Raw genomic sequence first — 17804 nt, 5'->3', positions numbered from 1 at the left:
GATGGAGGCCGCCACCGCCGCAGTGAACGCCCAGTAGCAGAAGAGCAGTGCTGAAGAGGAGACGTCCATCCCAGACCATGGCCAGTGAGGAAACTTGAGTGGCTGCCGGGTTGCACCGTACAGGGTGAGAGGATTTAAAATAAGGCACAATAACCCTTTGGCTTCTTTCCTCTGGTAATGGCCTTCTAGCAGTTGTTGCCCTCAGCTCACTCTGAACAGAAGCATCTTGTCAGCCATCTAGTGCCAGTCTGCATCATCACTGGCAAGAAGTAGTCAGACTTTGGCCAACTCTGGGGAAGAATGCCACTCTGGGTCCTTCACATAAAATCCTTCCGACCCTCCAGCTCCACATCACTCAGGGTTGCGTTACGGCGACCTACACCCATAGGCAGTGGTGGGAGGAGCCTTATCCTCCCCCTCCTCCCTGCAGTTGAGGTGGGGTGGAGTCTTATCCTCCCCCTCCTCCCTGCAGTTGAGGTGAGAGGAGTCTTATCCTCCCCCTCCTCCCTGCAGTTGAGGTGGGGTGGAGTCTTATCCTCCCCCTCCTCCCTGCAGTTGAGGTGGGGTGGAGTCTTATCCTCCCCCTCCTCCCTGCAGTTGAGGTGGGAGGAGTCTTATCCTCCCCCTCCTCCCTGCAGTTGAGGTGGGGTGGAGTCTTATCCTCCCCCTCCTCCCTGCAGTTGAGGTGGGAGGAGTCTTATCCTCCCCCTCCTCCCTGCAGTTGAGGTGGGAGGAGTCTTATCCTCCCCCTCCTCCCTGCAGTTGAGGTGGGGTGGAGTCTTATCCTCCCCCTCCTCCCTGGGGTGGAGATGATTCCTCTTGCCAAAATCCCCTTCCTCCTCCCTCCTCAAGGTGAAGAAAAAGCAGTAGGGAGCCTTCAGCAGCCCTTGTGCACGACGAACCCTGTGATGCTCCACTCCTTCCACAGGACCCATCGGCGTGTGAAGGCTGCTGAAAGCTCCGTGATGCTTTTTCATCATCTTTTTGGTGCTGCTAGAGGAGAGAAGTGGCACCGGGGCTGCAGGATCCGAATTAGCCATGGCAAGCAATGGCGCTGCTCCAGCACCTGTAAGGTACCAGAGGCAGTTGGATAAGTTGCCTGTACCTAAATCTGGGCCTGCCATTACCTCAAGGGTGGTGCTCTTATTTTAAGACCCTCACCCACTTCCCTGCATCATTTGCTTGCACAGATTCTTTTTTTTAATGTAATTTAATTTCTATTAACTTTATATTCAACGCTCAAGAATACATCTTGAAAGGCAAATTATAGATAAATAATCCAAACAGATAAATAAAGTAAGAAAAAACAAATCTTCCATAAGTCCACGAGTAATGGGAGAATGAACAATCATAAATCCGAAGAATCATATACTAAAAGGAAAACAAGACGACCTTCATAGTCAAACAGCCGAAAAAAAGACTCCTGAGAGGATGACTTCTCAGTTGCAGATAGCTCAGCTGGACTAGACCCATGACTTCCACCTGAGCACTAAGGCAAGCTGCCTAGGTTCAAAGAAAACATATTGAACATCCTAGTATCTAACTAAACACTTAGCCGGATACTTAAGGAAAAACACAGCTTTCATTTGTATTACCCTTGGCCTTAAGAGCAAGACCTGCTTTCTTCTTTTCTGAGTTGCAGCAGCTACATCTGGGAATCTCCAAATTTTAGATTTAAAGAATTCTTCTCTGTGTCTAAGAAAGGTCTCATTATCCAGTCCCGATCTGGCTTCAAAACCAATTCAACTATCAATGTTGCAGTTCTCACCTGCCCATCTCCTGATGTCTTTATCTTCTTTACCCAAAGATCTTTTTGGTGATGGTAAATAAAAGGCTTTAGCAACAGGGGAAGAGACGCCACTGGTATTTTAAGAATTTCTAACATCTATTGTTTTAAAAATCTCCTTAGGTGACATCATATTTATTTTTGGAAATGTTATCAATCTAAAATTCTTAGCTTTTACACAGACTGACATTTTCCACCTTGTGATATAATAAGGTGTAAGTCTGAAGATGAGTCACCTTCTGTTCCAATTTCACCATTTTTCACATTCTCCTCCTCCCATTTCATCAAAATCCTAATAATTAACGGTTATTGGTGAAACCCGAGTAGATAGTGCTCTTCCTAGTCCCTCTTTTGTAAACCAAACGGTTTCAAGGGAGAACACTTGTGGTTTCTCCAAGGTGTAAAAATATACCCTATGATGCCACACATTCATTCAGCAAGTTAGGATCGGTGCTTCCAGGTAATTCAGCTGCCACAATTGAGGAACCTGCCGATGACGGGAGCTCCAACGGTGTTGGCATGATAGTTCCACGGGCCACCACCCTGCTGACATTATCAGAAGGGTGACTGATCTTAAACCACAGCTTCCAGCACCACCTGATCCTGGGCCCACTGGCATCCTCCTCAAAGAATCATCAAGGGCCAAGGAAGCCATCAGGAAGCGCATCCTTCAAAAAGCCTCCACTCGGCTCAACTCCGGAGCCTCCCAAACCATGTCGTATCGGTCAATAGACCTGGGATGGACATAGACTGCCCCTTTCACTGGTAGGTAATGCAGTCTGTCTTTCCACTTCACCAAGATAGTGGCACTCATAGGGAACAGCGCTCCATCCTCTTTGCTTTCAGTCCCACACCCTGCTCAGTATCCCTCGCATTAAGCAAGCCACCACCATCATCCATGCCTTATCCCTTTTATTTCCCTCGGTAATGAGCTTTCTTCTGATGTTCAAGAAGCTGATCATTGGGCCTCCTCCCGTGCAGGTTAAAATCTCCTTGTAAGTCTTCAGCACTGTTCCTACATTGTCCCATATTTGTTTGTTTTTTTAACCCTGTACTCCATTTTGAGATATCTTTCTCAATGCAAGAGCACCCAGATCATGGTTTGTTCGTCTATCTGTCCGTACGTCTGTACGCATGCATCAGGGGCCCTTTCTGTGGACAGGTTTTGGTGAAATTTGGTGGAAGAGCCTCTTACCAAGGTGTCACCACTTCTGCCAAATTCCAGCCACATCCGTCCAGTGGAAAGGCTCCTGGTGTTTCAGGAGAGTGGAGTTAGGTGTCATTTCGGAGGAAAAGAGAGAAAGAAGCTGGAAATCACTTTCCATGCATTTCTGCTGATTATTTTTGTAGTTTGCATTGATGTAACAATATAAATATATCATAATAGCACATGTCATTCATTTCAGTGTAACAAAAATGAGAAACGAATAGGACTGGCTAGAGCTGGGCACCGTGCAAGAAGGAGCTCCTCAGGTCACCCTCAGATAGGTTATTAGGGATTTCAGTAATGAAAGTTTTCCTTGAAACATTTCTAGATCCCAATATATGTTTTATGATACTCAATTCAGTTTATTCCCACCCAGTTTAAATTTTCTCAGTCTGTCTTAACTCAAAGCCTATTCCTTGTTTGTTAAGCTCAAAGCAGTAAAAACCGTCCATTTTGTCTCTGTACAGCATGGCATACATCTAGCATATGCTACATAAATCATGAATAAGTACTGCAAAGCATTTCACATGGAACATTAGTCAGATATGAATCCAGGTCTCCAGAGGAGAAAGGGTACAACCACCTTGTAGGACTATGCAAAAATATATGCAATAATACGGTATATCCCTGCAGAAGTGTGAGTATCTATTTGTATAATGAATTTCCTAGGACTGCCAAGTTTTGTGCAAGTTGCCCTGCAGAGGGCAGGAAAAGCAAGGACATGGAATGGCAATCATGGAGCTTTTCCTCGATTTAAAAATGGTACCATCTTTGCCCAAGGCACCAATGCAGCTCGTGGTAAAAATAGCTTCCGTCGAAAATACTGCACACATTAACATATATGCAAATGTTGGCCCCCAAGCCTTGAGTCTGGCCCTCAGGCTGTGATGTGGCATGGGCTGACTCTGCTCTTGTGAACTCCATTCTTAAAATTGGCATTGTTTTTAAATGGCTGTATTATCACTTCTGAATCAGATTACAGGGACCAACCCTGGCTTTTCTACACTTAGTTTTATTCAGAATTGTCTTCTGTTAAATAGCCAAAGAACTATGTACAGTATGTCAGCTGGTTTGAAGTGTGCAAACAATGATTCATTGCCTCTCCTTACAAAAATAGCATCACCCTTCCAAGGAAAGATATATATGAGAGACTGGACCATTTTTAAATTTCAGGGGTAAAAAAGTGCATAAAGCCTGCATGGTAGTTTGATTTGACGTAGGATCTGATTTCAGGATTGATCGAAAGTTTGTTAGTAGGCACGTGTATTCTCAAGATCCAAAAATGAAAATGGATCTAAATGAGTTGATTTTCAGTTTGGTTCGTTGCAATCAAACCGAAACTCAACTCATCCTGAAAATTGGGAAATTTGTTAGGGTTGTTAATTTTGGCAAATTGTGCACACAAGCTGCAACCTGCGTGTGCAATTTGAAAATTCTGCAAGCAATTTTCCAAAATTAATGACTTGAAAAATGTGAAAAGAAATTTGGCCAAAAAATGCATCCAAAATGAAAGAACTGAACAGAAAAATGACTGCACATCCATATTTGTTAGTGGGTGCAATTTTTTGTATGCAGATTTGTACCAGCCATCAAACTTACCTTGTTCATTATTTTAAAATTGCAGTTGAAAATTTCATTTGCTGTTTTTTTCCAAAATTAATGGGCCAGTGTTTTGTTTGATTTGTACACTGGTGGCAATTGCATAGGCTCTTTCAATCTGCTGCAAGTGCAACATTCATTGCACGCTGAAAATACTCACAACTGCAGTTTTTGTTCCCAGCCCTCAGGATTAGATCTGGCTAATCCAGTTACATGAATTAGTTGAAGTTTTAGATTCTGGATTAAATAGCATTCTTCCCATATTCAGTCCCTGCTTCTGACTGCTCATGAAATAACGCCGGTGAAAGCTGGCAAAGTTAATGTTACTTTGAGCCCTTCTGTCTCCTGTCCACACATATGAACTAAGGTAGACAAACCGCCCTTCTGTTTACACTTAGGTAACAGGAACTATCAAGTAAAGCTTTATTTACTGGAACTCCAGTAGCTGCTGAAATACAGGGCAATCAATCTGATGGAACCCAAAGTTAGTTATTCTAGGAAATACTTTTTAAGAAGCCCTGACACTGCGAGCTGTATGTGACACGGTGGGAACCCTGCAGGCGGACTTCACAAAGAACCCCTGACCGCATGGCTGGAAGCTCTACAAGAGCCATAGATACAACTGCAGACTGTGTTAGTGGTTCAAGTGGTGTGTGAAGCTTAATTCTGTTGACCAACAAAGACGTAAGCCAATACTTCTATTTCTATGTAGAAATAAGAGTTGGCGGGCAAGTGACAGATGAGAGCTTTCACTGGACTATCTCAGAACATGTGTGGCTAGGTTTTTTCTAAGCTCTTCTACATTTTTAAATCCAGGCTTCCTCTGTAGGAGCCTTACTAAGCATTTTCCCCATAGATACAAAGAGCCAGATGCCCTCACCTTTTGTGCCATAGACAACAAAATGGGAGAAATTCCTTACAACCTCTGGCCTTCAGCGAAATTGGCCATAAAGGAATTGCACATGAAAAATTAGCATATATGTGTATAAGTAATTTGTTGTCACATATATGCTGTTACGATCCCCCCTGTTGCTGCGCTACAGGTGGTATCTCACCTTCCACTGGAGGCCGCTTCGAAGCCAGGGCCTCGCCTGTGTAACATCCAGGATGTGCTCCAGGGCCTGGGAAGCCTAGCTGTTCCTGAGGCCTGCCTGTGGCTTGCATGGCTCTATTGTGGGAGGGTGGGAGGTGGGGGTGGCCGAAGGCCGTCCCGCCCCCTTAAAGCAAAAGGAGAAAGGGACAACAAAAGAAGGGGAAGGAGAAACAACACATTACTCTAGCGCCCTCTAGTGAGGGCGCTAGAGACCAATTCGTAAGAAGAGTGGCTTGCATGGCTCTATTTGGACTTCCTGTTCGGCCACGCCCTTCTCCCTAGGGGCCGGCCCGCAGCGCTCCATCTCAGTTATAGGGCCAGTGAGGGGCAGTCCAAGTAAACTCCTCCAAGGGAGTTGCCCACATCAGCTGTATAAAAGGACTTCCTCTTCAGCTCCAGTTTGCCATTGGATTGGGTTCTACAGTTGTCTGTAACCTCTCCTGATCCAGGTCCTCCGTGGTCAGCCTTGCTTTGATGGCGCCCTGTCCTGTCTATGAAGTTGCCTTGATGTCTGCTCCTGATGTTGCCTGATGTCTGTTCCTGATCCAGTGCCTGATCCAGTTCCCGCCTTTCCTTCCTGCTTTCGGCTGCCAGGAGTGCAGCAAACCCCGCTTGAGGCTGCCAGGAGTGCAGCAAATCCTGCTTTAGGCTGCCAGGAGTGCAGCAACCTACCCTGCCTTGACTGCCAGGAGTGCAGTAACCCACCGCTTCCTCCTCCCTGCACGTGTCTGCTCCCGCGATTGTAGGACAGGGTGGTCCGTGACCAGTCCAGCTGTGTAGGGCGCCTTGAGAGACAGTGCCCGTATCCTGCTTCAGCCCTGCCTTGATGTCTTGTTTCAGCCCTGTCTTGGATGTCTGCTTCAGCCCCCGTCTCATGTCTTCAGTTCTAAGGACTCTGTCTGCCCTCGCCTCTGTCCAGCCTGCCGCCCTATGCTGTACCCAGCGGCAGGTCCGAAAGGGCTTGGAACAGTTGGAGGACCGTTCATCAATCAACATCCCAGTGTTGGTTGCTATGGGCGTGCAGGTCCGGCTGAGGGCCAGACTCCGCTCCTTACCCCCTGCTTCTGTTCCTGCCTGGCTCACCTCCCACGGTGGGGCTTGGGGCTCCTCCCTGAGTCCTGCCGTGGCCCAAGGGCTCACCACCTGCTATAGAAGCGACCGCGCCCCGCGCGCTCGGTAACATATGCTGTTATATAAATATCGAAAATATTTGTGTACTTCTCACATACATTTAAGTGAGCCAAAAGAGGGCTTTCTAGGGGAGGTCCGGGATGGGGTCATGCAAAAATTGCTATTTTATATGAGATTTATGCAAATACATTAGGCAATTTATACAATTTTACACTTGTTCAATTGATATCAGACTCGTCTGCCATTCATGGGTGGGAGATCTGGGTGAACTGGGTCTTAAGTACTAGGAGACTCTTGGTAAACTGGACATGGACTGGGTAAACTGGTGGAGGCATCGACAAACTGGTGACTTCAAACCTGCACACATATTTTAAAATATACCTACCTCCACGTGCTGCATGAATGAATCAGGGTTTCATGTTTACAGGTTATGGGGTTTGTTTTTTTTACGTGTAAAATATACGCAGGTTTGTTTATAAAACAGAGAAAGCCTGTGCTTTCCGTGCATACTTTCAGAGATGAGAATAGGGTATATTATAGAGCTGTGCACCAGCCCGCTGCACCGGGTGGACTGGGACAAATCTCCACGTGTCCACGTATGCGCGCAAGTCTAGTGAGTTATCCTCCCTGCGCTATTACCTTATTTCTGTGCCTGGGGATGTGCGGATGGTATCTTTCATCTCTTTGTTCTATGATTCCCACTTCTTTAAGCTGAAAGAAGATAAGTGCATTCATCGAGCCCTCCTTCCACGTCCCCATGCTGTGCACGACAGCACTGGTCCTGCTCAATAAATACTCATTGGATCACACATGTTTCCTCTGGACACCGGCCCGCTAACACTGCTGGCATGTAACATCTTGGGAAAGTACAATGAGTTACAATGCAAAGTATTTTGTCTTTTCCCATTATTTTTTTCAGGGCAGTGTGTAGCCAAGATGCCAAAGTTATCTTGAAGAACTGTTGGAGAAGTAAGATTTAAGAATTCAAAGCTTGGGGGTGGGTTATTTCTTTTTTTGGGGGGGGGGGAGGGAACAGTGTGGTGTGAGAGTACGTTTTTAGGTTCATGATGATTCGCACAGTTATCAGATATTTGTGTACGCATTAAACTTTATGAGCAGTTTAAGGTTTCTGGTGCATTACGGTTGGTCTAATGCTGGTTCACAAAAGCAAGCAGTAAAGTAAAGAATAAGGCATGGGTGTATTTGTGGGGCAGGTAAGGTCCTGGTGTATCTGTGGGAGAGATGCAAAGTCCTGACGTGTTTGTGGGGGTCTCTGCTGAGCCTGGAATCGGGTGACCCTGAAAGCTGCAGTGTAAAAATACTTTCTGAACTTAACTCTGCCAAAGAATGCGGCTTTTCAAATATGACCCTCCCGAGGTATTTGAATAAGCAGCAGTAAGGGTGGTGAGAAAAGTATTTAAAAAAAAAACAAACCACAGTGTGGTCTCTCAAGGGAGAGTGCAAGTGAGAGACAGACAGAGACAGAGGGCAGAAGAGAAGGGAAAGAGAGAATAAAATGAAAGAGGCTATTGTGGCAGTCATAAAGCATATCTGGGGATTTTAAAACTTAAAAAAAAAGAATCTAGCACATACACATAGGATACAAATGTGAAGGTCAAACATGAAACACAGTCAGTTAACCTGAGTCAGCCTCTCGTGCGCCAAGTAAGGGGGAAAAAAAAAGCTGCTTGCAGGCATCTGTGATATTTACAGATCTGAAATGTCAGTGTGAGGACTGTGCTGCTTTACTGCTGGGTCCAAGGATGCACCATGCTGGGAATAGCTTTGCAGCAGGCGATCTTCCTGTGCCCGCCCTGGGTGAGCATGTTTCCTGCGCTAGTGGTGAGGTCCTGGTGACTGGTCACTAGAGTTGCCTCGGACGCCAGGGGTCAGCGGGATGTGAGGGCTTCGTGTGTACACCCATAAAAAAGAATTATTACCTCTGTTTCCAGCTGTACTGTATTTCTGTATTATTCCTGTGGAACTGTTGTTCCATTCTTAGGGTCCTGAGAACATCTGTATCACAGTGAATAAGGCACTGGAGTAAATTCTTATAACAGCACTTTAGCAAACATTTCCAGCAACCAAGCATTGATGGGACAGAGCTGATGTTCCTTGAAGGGGCATAAGAGGATTTGGTGATTTATAGCAGTAAGGCTGCTCCCAGCAGCAAACATTGCTGATGTACACAGCAGCAGCTACGCGGCCACAAAAACTGCAAGTGCAGAACTAGCACTGCACTATCATATTTTATGTTTGTAGGTGTTTTTGCCTCGCTAAGAAAAAAGCAGCCTCCATGCTTGATCCCGGGAGAGGCTGGAATCTAGGGAGCTTGTGTTACCTTTCACCAGACTGGCAGAAAAGCCTTTGAAGAAGTGAACAAGGGATTGTCAATCCGCTAGGGTACCACCTAATACTTCCTTCCCTCTGCCCGGCAGTCGCAGCTGAAGATGGACAGCGCCTGCCCTGCCACAAACCAAACAAATCTTGTAATTAAGATATTCTGCAAAAAATGGAATCCAGCTTAAATAAATAAACAGCATTACAAAAGTTCAAACAAAGCAGGGTTTATTTAGCTGTAATGGTACTTCAGTGGTTGGTGCAGTTTCACAGCCCAGCCTGTCATTGCCTGTGTCCCTAGAGCTCACAAGATCCAATTAAATCAGGGCATTTTATTGCATTATTCCTACTAAATTTAAATGCATAGCCATGTACTTCTGTGTAGTGGGAGTTCCCCACTCTTGAGCCAGGTAAGATGTAGATCCTGAGACTGGAGGCGTGGCAGATGGAAAGGCCAGCCTGGTTAGTGGGGCCAGCAGAGCCACTCCCAGATGCCACAGATGCCCAGAAAGAGGAATGGCTACAGGTGTTGGCCACAGAGATGGACCAAATGCTAACTGAGATGTGGCAATATGCTCATGGAGAACCAAGGGACAATGCAAGGAGCCAAGAAACAGGTAGCATGGAAAATTTGGAAGGAGGGGCTGCAGAGACCCCTGAGAAAGGTACCACAGAGATCTCTGGTGAGCTGGGTGAGTTGTGACAATGACCTGAGGAAACCACTGGGAATGCAGAGAAGGCACAGCAGAGGGCAGTACAAAAGACTATATTACCCAGGAGCCCATGGAGGAGCTCAAAGGAATGGCCTACAGAGAGAGGGCCTGTGGAGACCCCTAGAGAGGGGTGACAGAGAGCTAGGAAGAAGCCTGAGAGGGACCCTGCAGGGAAGCCTGAGCTCGGCACTACAGAAAGTCCAGGGGAAGGCATTATAGGATGCCCAAATACTGAAAAGAGGCCTTGAGAGGGCAATACAGACTGCCCAAAATGAGGCAGTACCAAGTGACCTGTGAGAGGCAGTATTGTGTGGCCAGAGCCAGGCAGCATGGAGGAGCCTGAGAGAAGCACTGCCAGTTGAAGGGTCCACAAAGGCCATGGAGACTCCAGTGAGAGCGACTATGAAGAAGCCAGGTGGAGGTGCTGCTGGGGAGAGCCCAGAAGGAGGAGTCATGGAGATCCTTGAGAAAGGGAATGTAGAGCCCAGCAAGAGGGGCTATAGAAGAGCCAATGCGTGGCACTGATGAGGTGTCAGCGAGAGCCGTGGTGGAGTCGCCAGAGGGCACTGATCGTGATGGTGCAGAGATCACTGGAGAGAAGATTGGAGAGTACTCATTACAAGTCCCACAGCCAGTCTAGCTAGGATAGAATTTAACTGGAAGCCAGCAGAGGTCTCAAATAAAGGACTGGGAGTGTACACTGGGTGAGGGCTACAATGAGTGGTACTAATAATGTTGTCTGGGGTAATCTTAGTGTGGGAGTGAGTCTGACTCTAGATCCCTGACCTCAAGCCTAGCTGGTGGGAGGCCAGATAAAAGAGAGTGGGGGGTGGTACTTCCCTGGATGGGATCTGGGGGGAGTAGTGACACATAGACCAGTAGGTCCAAGCTGGGGGGGGGGGGAGTTGTGATGGAGTGACCATGTTTTCCCCCTTTCTGTGTATGCAAGACCAGGGTAGATGTGTGGTCCACCTTAAATCCCATGGAGAGAGCTCAGTGGGCGGAGCCTGTGGGACAAGGAAAAATCTAGAGAGCAGGACCAGCTGAGACAGGATAAGAGTGTAAGCCCAGCCCAGCGGGCTTTTAAAATCCATTCGGTGGGCGCTGGCCCGACATATTCACGCGTGACGGGCTTTTAAAGTTCACCTTATGTGTGTTTCGCTGCTGTTCCAGACAGAATGCAGACCTTCTCCCTTTTTTGTATTCTTTTGGTGCTGTGAACGGGTATTTCAGCACAGTCAACCCAAAACGCTCTCTCGTGGACATGTAACACTGATAAATGCATCTCTGCATGGAATGCCAAGAAACATAGAAATGACGGCAGAAGAAGACCAATCGGTCCATCCAGTCTGCCCAGCAAGCTTCACACATTTTCTTTCTCATACTTATCTGTTTCTCTTAGCTCTTAGTAACCTTTGGTTCTATTACCCTTCCACCCCCACCATTAATGCAGAGAGCAGTGATGGAGCTGCTTCCAAGTGAAATATCAAGCTTGATTAGTTGGGTAAGCGGCAGCATAGCTCTCTGCCGTTGAAGCAGAGAGCAATGCTAGATATGCATGAACTATTCTCTCCTGCCGTTGAAGCAGAGAGCTATGCTGGATATGCGTGAAGTATCAGTTTTTCTTCTCCCCTGCCGTTGAAGCAGAGAGCTCTGTTGGATGTGTGAAGTATCAGTTTTTCTTCTCTCCTGCAGTTGAAGCAGAGAGCTATGCTGGATATGCATGAACTATTAGTTTTACTTCTCCCCTGCCGTTGAAGCAGAGAGCTATGCTGGATATGCGTGAACTATTAGTTTTACCTCTCCCCTGCCGTTGAAGCAGAGAGCTATGCTGGATATGCGTGAACTATTAGTTTTTCTTCTCCCCTGCCGTTGAAGCAGAGAGCTATGCTGGATATGCGTGAAGTATCAGTTTTTCTTCTCCCCTGCCGTTGAAGCAGAGAGCTATGCTGGATATGCATTGAAAGTGAAGTATCAGGCTTATTTGGTTTGGGGTAGTAACTGCCGTAACAAGCCAGCTACTCCCCGCTTTGTGAGTGCGAATCCTTTTTTCTTCTCCCCTGCCGTTGTAGCTTAGAGCTATGCTGGATATGCGTGAAGTATCAGCTTTTCTTCTCCCCTGCCGTTGAAGCAGAGAGCTATGCTGGATATGCGTGAAGTATCAGTTTTTCTTCTCCCCTGCCGTTGAAGCAGAGAGCTATGCTGGATATGCGTGAATTATTAGTTTTTCTTCTCCCCTGCCGTTGAAGCAGGGAGCTATGCTGGATATGGATTGAAAGTGAAGTATGCCTTGAAAGTCACATTAACTATCATCAAATATTGAAAAGCCTAATAATTGGTAATTGAATAAGCCTAATAATTGGTAATACCTATATAGCCCATGAACCCATCCCTGTTTTTTGTTTTTTGTTTTTTTTCTTTTTTTAATTTGGAGATGGCAGCCCTCCATCCTTCCGAGATTCCCTAAATTCTTTTCCACGCAGACACAGAATGGAAGGAAATTCTTAAAGGTCAATTTTTAAAAGCCCGACGCGCATCAGTTAGGGGATGCGCGGATATGTCGGGCAGGCGCACACTGAGCGGACTTTATAATCTGCCCGTGTGTACACATGCATCTCCTGCTGGACACACACATAAAACGTTTGGACGGGCCATGGGCGTTCCGGGATTCACACCTGAAATTTGCACATATGTATACGTGCATGCACCGGGTCCCCTGCTGCGTAACTTTACTTCTGCTATGGATGATGTGTAAGCGTGGAAACAAAAACATGTGGACAAGTTAGAGAGGTTTTAAGGGTTGGGAAGAGATGCTATTAAACTAGGGGGGTTTGCAAGTCCTATCCCTAAACTGGGCAAACTGGGAATGAAATGGGAAAACGGCAAATGGCATTGGCGCGTGTCCCTTGTAAAATGTCCCTACTTATGCGGTAGACGTGGCATTTGCGCTCACATGTGTGTGTCCATTTAAAATTGAGCGTATATGTACGTATGTCCAAGCTATTTTATAATAAGGGGCGGATTTTAAAAGGAGCGCGAATAGCCTACTTTTGTTTGCGCTCCAGGCGCAAACAAAAGTAGGCTGGATTTTAGCAGATACGCGCGTAGTTGCTAAAAACCTGGATCGGCGCGCGCAAGGCTATGGATTTTGTATAGCCGGCGCGCGCCGAGCCGCGCAGCCTACCCCCGTTCCCTCCAAGGCCGCTTCGAAATCGGAGCGGCCTCGGAGGGAATCCTCTAACGCCCTCCCCTCACCTTCCCCTCCCTTCCTCTACCTAACCCACCCACCCGGCCCTGTCTACACCTCCCCCTTACCTTTCTCCGGGGATTTACGCCTCCCTCTGGGAGGCGTAAATCCCCGCGCGCGAGCGGGCCTCCTGCGCACCGGGCAGCGACCTGGGGGCGGGTACGGAGGGCGCGGCCACGCCCCCGGACCGCCCCGGGCCGTAGCCACGCCCCCGTACCCGCCCCCAAAATGCTGCCGACACGCCCCCGAAACGCCGCGACGACCGGGCCCGCCCCCGACACGCCCCCCTCGGAGAACCCCGGGACTTACGCGAGTCCCAGGGCTCTGCGCGCGCCGGTGAGCCTATGTAAAATAGGCTTCCCGGCGCGCAGGGCCCTGCTCGCCTAAATCCGCCTGGTTTTGGGCGGATTTAGGCGAGCAGGGCTCTTAAAATCTGCCCCTAAGCGCGCATATATGCGCTTATGTTAGAAAATGACCACACCCCTGGGCGTGGGCCGACAAACTTGCGTACATGTGCGCCCGCATGCCTGTTTAGTTATAAACAATTTTTATTATGAAAAATTGAAATAGCACATATGGTATTAGAGATAAGTATTTCCTTCTTTACCCCCAATACTTGGAACATTACATCAATAACTGCTAAATATTAATCCCTTTCCCAACCCCCAATTGGTTAATCAAGGTCCATGTTATGAATGTCACATTAAAGAATACACGGGTGGATTACGTCTCAGTCCATTGGTCCATTCAACAATTAAGAATCAGACTCCGGGCTCGATGAGGTAACGCCTGTATATGTTCATTCCAAATTTGAAGAAACCGTCTCCGTCGTTGCGGGTCTGTCTTTGAAGGGAAGCTTTCCATTTGCATCAGACGGTGGAGATGTATCCGCCACATGTACAAATCAACTCCTCTTTTATCTTCCATTACTCCAAATGACAGAAAATCTTCAGCGATGTCAACTTTGCTATTCATACCTCTGTGTATGTAAAACTGCCACCCAAACCTAATAAAAACCTTTTTGGTAATGCACAGCTAATGAGGGCACAATGCACAGAAAAAAAGTGTAGTTATTTCCAACGTTAAAACCGCGTTGCTGTGTGTTACTCTATTGCATTTAACGTTAGGAGCCACTCATTACCATTAACTCTGCCCAAACTCCTCCCACTTGCAAAACTAATGTGACATTTGTATATTAGCATGTGTCGTGCTATTTAACGGAAAATTATAAATGACTCCCTCAATGTGATACTATTGACATCTTTGCTGGCTGTGATAGCTTTTATTTGAACCCATCATGAGAATTATCAAAAGATGATGTCATGTAGCATTAAATGTATAGTTGGCTGGAGAGAAGACCACAGGTCCAACGAACCCAACCTGATCCCCAGCAGCAATCCAGAGGAAGGCAAAACCCAATAACCCACTGTGCCTCTATAGGCAATTGAAGCCCACATGGGTCCCTTATCCAGATGTGACCAAGGGATCTATTGGGTCTCTGAGACTCATGTACATCATCCTTTTTGCATAATCCTTATGTGGGTCCTTTTAGGCACAAAATGGGGAGGGGGAGGAATAAACCCTTCTGAGGTCTGGTCCTAAATCATGTGTATTTTCTCTCTGCCATGAAGACTGACAAATTTACTTCTGTAGAATGTGGTTTCCATACCACTTCACTTAAATCCCTACAAACAACAGTCAGCAAACAAGCTGCAAGTGAAATCTTGCATTTACCAAGGAAGGGAGGAGAACTCTCAGGAGCCAGTTACCATCAGTAATAGGTTAATCCAATAAAAACAGATGACTGGCAGCTTGTTCGCTTCCTCTCCTCCTGTACTGCACGTCCCCGGTCTCTGTTTATACAGCAGTGGTCCCTGAACAGTTTCCAGACTGCTCATGAAAAGTGATGTGTGTGTATTTGTTTTGTGTTTTCCCAGAGGACGCCCTCTCCCCAGCGGGCAGCGGAGCCAGTGGGAAGTCCTGCGAGTACAACGGTACCCTCTACCACCACGGGGAGACCTTTGGGTCCGACGCGCTTTTCCAAAGCAGGCAGCCCCACCAGTGCACGCAGTGCAGCTGCTCCGTAAGTGGCTGAACCCCGCTTTCAACTCGCCTTCTCCATCACTCGCTCATTCTGTTAGGATGTACAGGCGTTCCTCCCCTCCCCCCTCCCAGCTCAAGTTAATAGACGTCATCTCTATTGGGCCACGATGCTGTGAGCCTTCAGCCACAACTGCATGGGGTTCACTCCCACCCCTCCCCCCATATACACACATTTTTATCATCCCTACCTAATTCAGCGATTACAGTGATAGTCTTTGGCCACAAGCCGCAGACTGCGTTTCCCCCTAGATCCTGGCCTGCAGTGACCTTGGTCTGACCAGTTGGGTGTCACAGTTGAGCGACAGCTGACACTCCTCCCCCCCCCCCTCTCCCCCACCTCGCCGATGGACTGTGAATGTGCTACCTCTGCAGCCTTCCAAACCACTGCAAGTCTGGGAAGCCGAAGCCAGGTCTGGGAGTTGAACCCAACGGGTCCTCAACACAACGGTGTGCAGCAGCACTTCTGCTGAATTACTGGGCCGGCCCAGACTGGGAGCTTTTCACCTTGCCAGTATTTCCGTGAATATCCAGCAAAATTTGTATGTTTGCAAGAGCATTGGGTCAGGGACTTGAATTGGAGACTTTTCATGTAGAAATGCAGCAGCCATTACGGTTTGCAGGAGGTTTTTTTTCGCAGTTTCTTGCTTGTTTAATAAAAAGCCGTGTTGCTGATGATGCAGCTGTACAAATTCTCTTCATATCTCAGAATGAGACGATTGCACAAATGAATAGTAGGAGCAGCAGCCTCGAATGAAAGATGAATTGACTCAGTCCTAACAAATTTGATCTCCTCCGTACTGCATTGTCTTCCTGGCTGGGTGGGCGGCTCAGTGACAGTGCTGTGCCGTTCGCTGCCTGCACAGGACCCTAGACTTGATTTCTGGCATTCACAGCAGTCCCCACCCCGAGAAGGAGGGAGTCACCGTCATTGCGCAACGGTGACACCCAGTGGTCGGATTTAGGTCCCGTGATTGCAGGATCTCGGAAGGAGCACTGGGGGCAAGGCCTTGCTCTAACTGCCCCCAAAATCAGTTGGGTGGGAATGTAAAATCGGGTAAGAATATTGCAATACAGCTGCCAGCGAAGGCTCACAGCACCTGGTTGATGGAGCTGGAAGTCCAAAGAGACAGGATGAAACTGCCAGGTCAAGAAAAAAATGCTCTCTTTTCTTCCATCCTAACCTAAGAAAGATGGAACGAACCCCAGAAGAGTCCTACATTTGTCTTCTCGCTCTAGTTTTCTCTCTAGGTTTTATTTTCATTCCTCTTTGACTTGCACTTTCATTTTATATTTGTTAGACAATAATTTTGACGCCGTAACACGATGACACTTTTGTACAATGATTGTACCAAATCTAGACGTAAGATGAATATTGCAAAAAAAGTATTAATGACCCCAGGGGGCTTGGTAGGTGGGGGCTTGCAAGCCTGCAGAAATGGATAATTTTGCCAGGTTGCACAGTGCGGGTCCCGAGCTTGCCTAGCAAAATTCTATGGCAATTTATTTTTAAATTCAGAAGCGTAAATTGTCCGCCGTTTGTTTTCTTCGGCTTGGGCTGCAAAGCTTTCACGGTGAAATCCTTTGCGCGCCTCTGCTCCTTCTCAATGCCTGTAATCCTTGCCGTGTCAACCTCCGACCCGTAGGTGGCGTCACCCCAAACTCATAGGAATAAAAGAAACAGCCATTAAAGCTGTGAAAGTGAAAGGCTTTTCTGATTTTGTGTGAAAAGTAGCTCAGAACATCTTCTTAGCAATGGAGAAGATTTTCCTTTATATAGCAGCTCATGTTTCTTTCTCTTTTTTTTTTTAGCCCCCAAAAAGCAAAACTGGACAAAACTATTCATTTTTGCAACTTTCACGCAGGCCTTTTCCCATTAGAGTCTTTGGTGACTGCTTTTGTGACTTTGCTATACTCCCCAAAAACAGCCACGAAGGGGGAACGCCTCCCAGCTTTCACACATTCAGGCTCCTGTAAAGTTGTTTCTTCGGGCGTTAGGGCACCAACGAACAACCGTGGAGGGAACCAGGCACTTTCTGATATTTGCTTAATCATTGCCCTTCCTCCTCCACCATTTTGGGATTCGGTTAATCCAAACGTTTCCTGGAGCCAGGGGGAAAAATTACAAGTTGTTAAAATAAAAAAAAGAGGGATGTCGTGTCATGTTTGCGATCAGCCTGGTTGGAAACGTTGCAGGTCTAACAATTCGGCCTCATTTTCCCTGTGGAAGAGCTCCTTCCCCCCTCGCCCATCAGGGCGGCCTCAGAATTTGCAGGCCGCACGTCTCTGCCCTCTGACTTTCGGCCGCGTACATTTAGGAACCAAATTCCCAGTTCTTTTCTTCATGCTCCCGATTGAAATGGAGAAAACCGTTAGAACCCGCCACGCACCACGCCCCCTGGTCACGTGCTGCCGGCATGCGAGAAGCGGGCAGCCTGAGAGGGCAGCTCAGGCCCCAAGGGACCGGCACAGCTGCTTTCGAAGGAAAAACAAAGTCCAGTTTCCGACCTCTTGGCATCTTCCAATGGGTCAGACGTTCCCATTCATCAACGACGTAGATGTCGGAATGAAGTTACTTGTCTGGCCTA

At 47.3% G+C, this 17804-nt stretch overlaps 1 protein-coding gene across 1 annotated transcript in view; it reads left to right on the top strand.

Moving 5' to 3' along the window:
• Positions 1–17804, top strand: part of CHRDL1 (chordin like 1) — a 69240-nt gene that overhangs the window by 29366 nt on the left and 22070 nt on the right. The window contains exon 5 of the mRNA XM_029607626.1: positions 15054–15199. Within this exon, the coding sequence (XP_029463486.1) occupies positions 15054–15199 (146 nt within the window). The remainder of the gene's footprint in view (positions 1–15053; positions 15200–17804) is intronic.

Source organism: Rhinatrema bivittatum, chromosome 6 (assembly GCF_901001135.1).
Source record: "Rhinatrema bivittatum chromosome 6, aRhiBiv1.1, whole genome shotgun sequence".
Lineage (NCBI taxonomy): Eukaryota > Metazoa > Chordata > Amphibia > Gymnophiona > Rhinatrematidae > Rhinatrema > Rhinatrema bivittatum.
The sequence above is the reverse complement of the archived record's forward strand: the minus strand, read 5'-3'. Positions and strand labels throughout refer to the sequence as shown.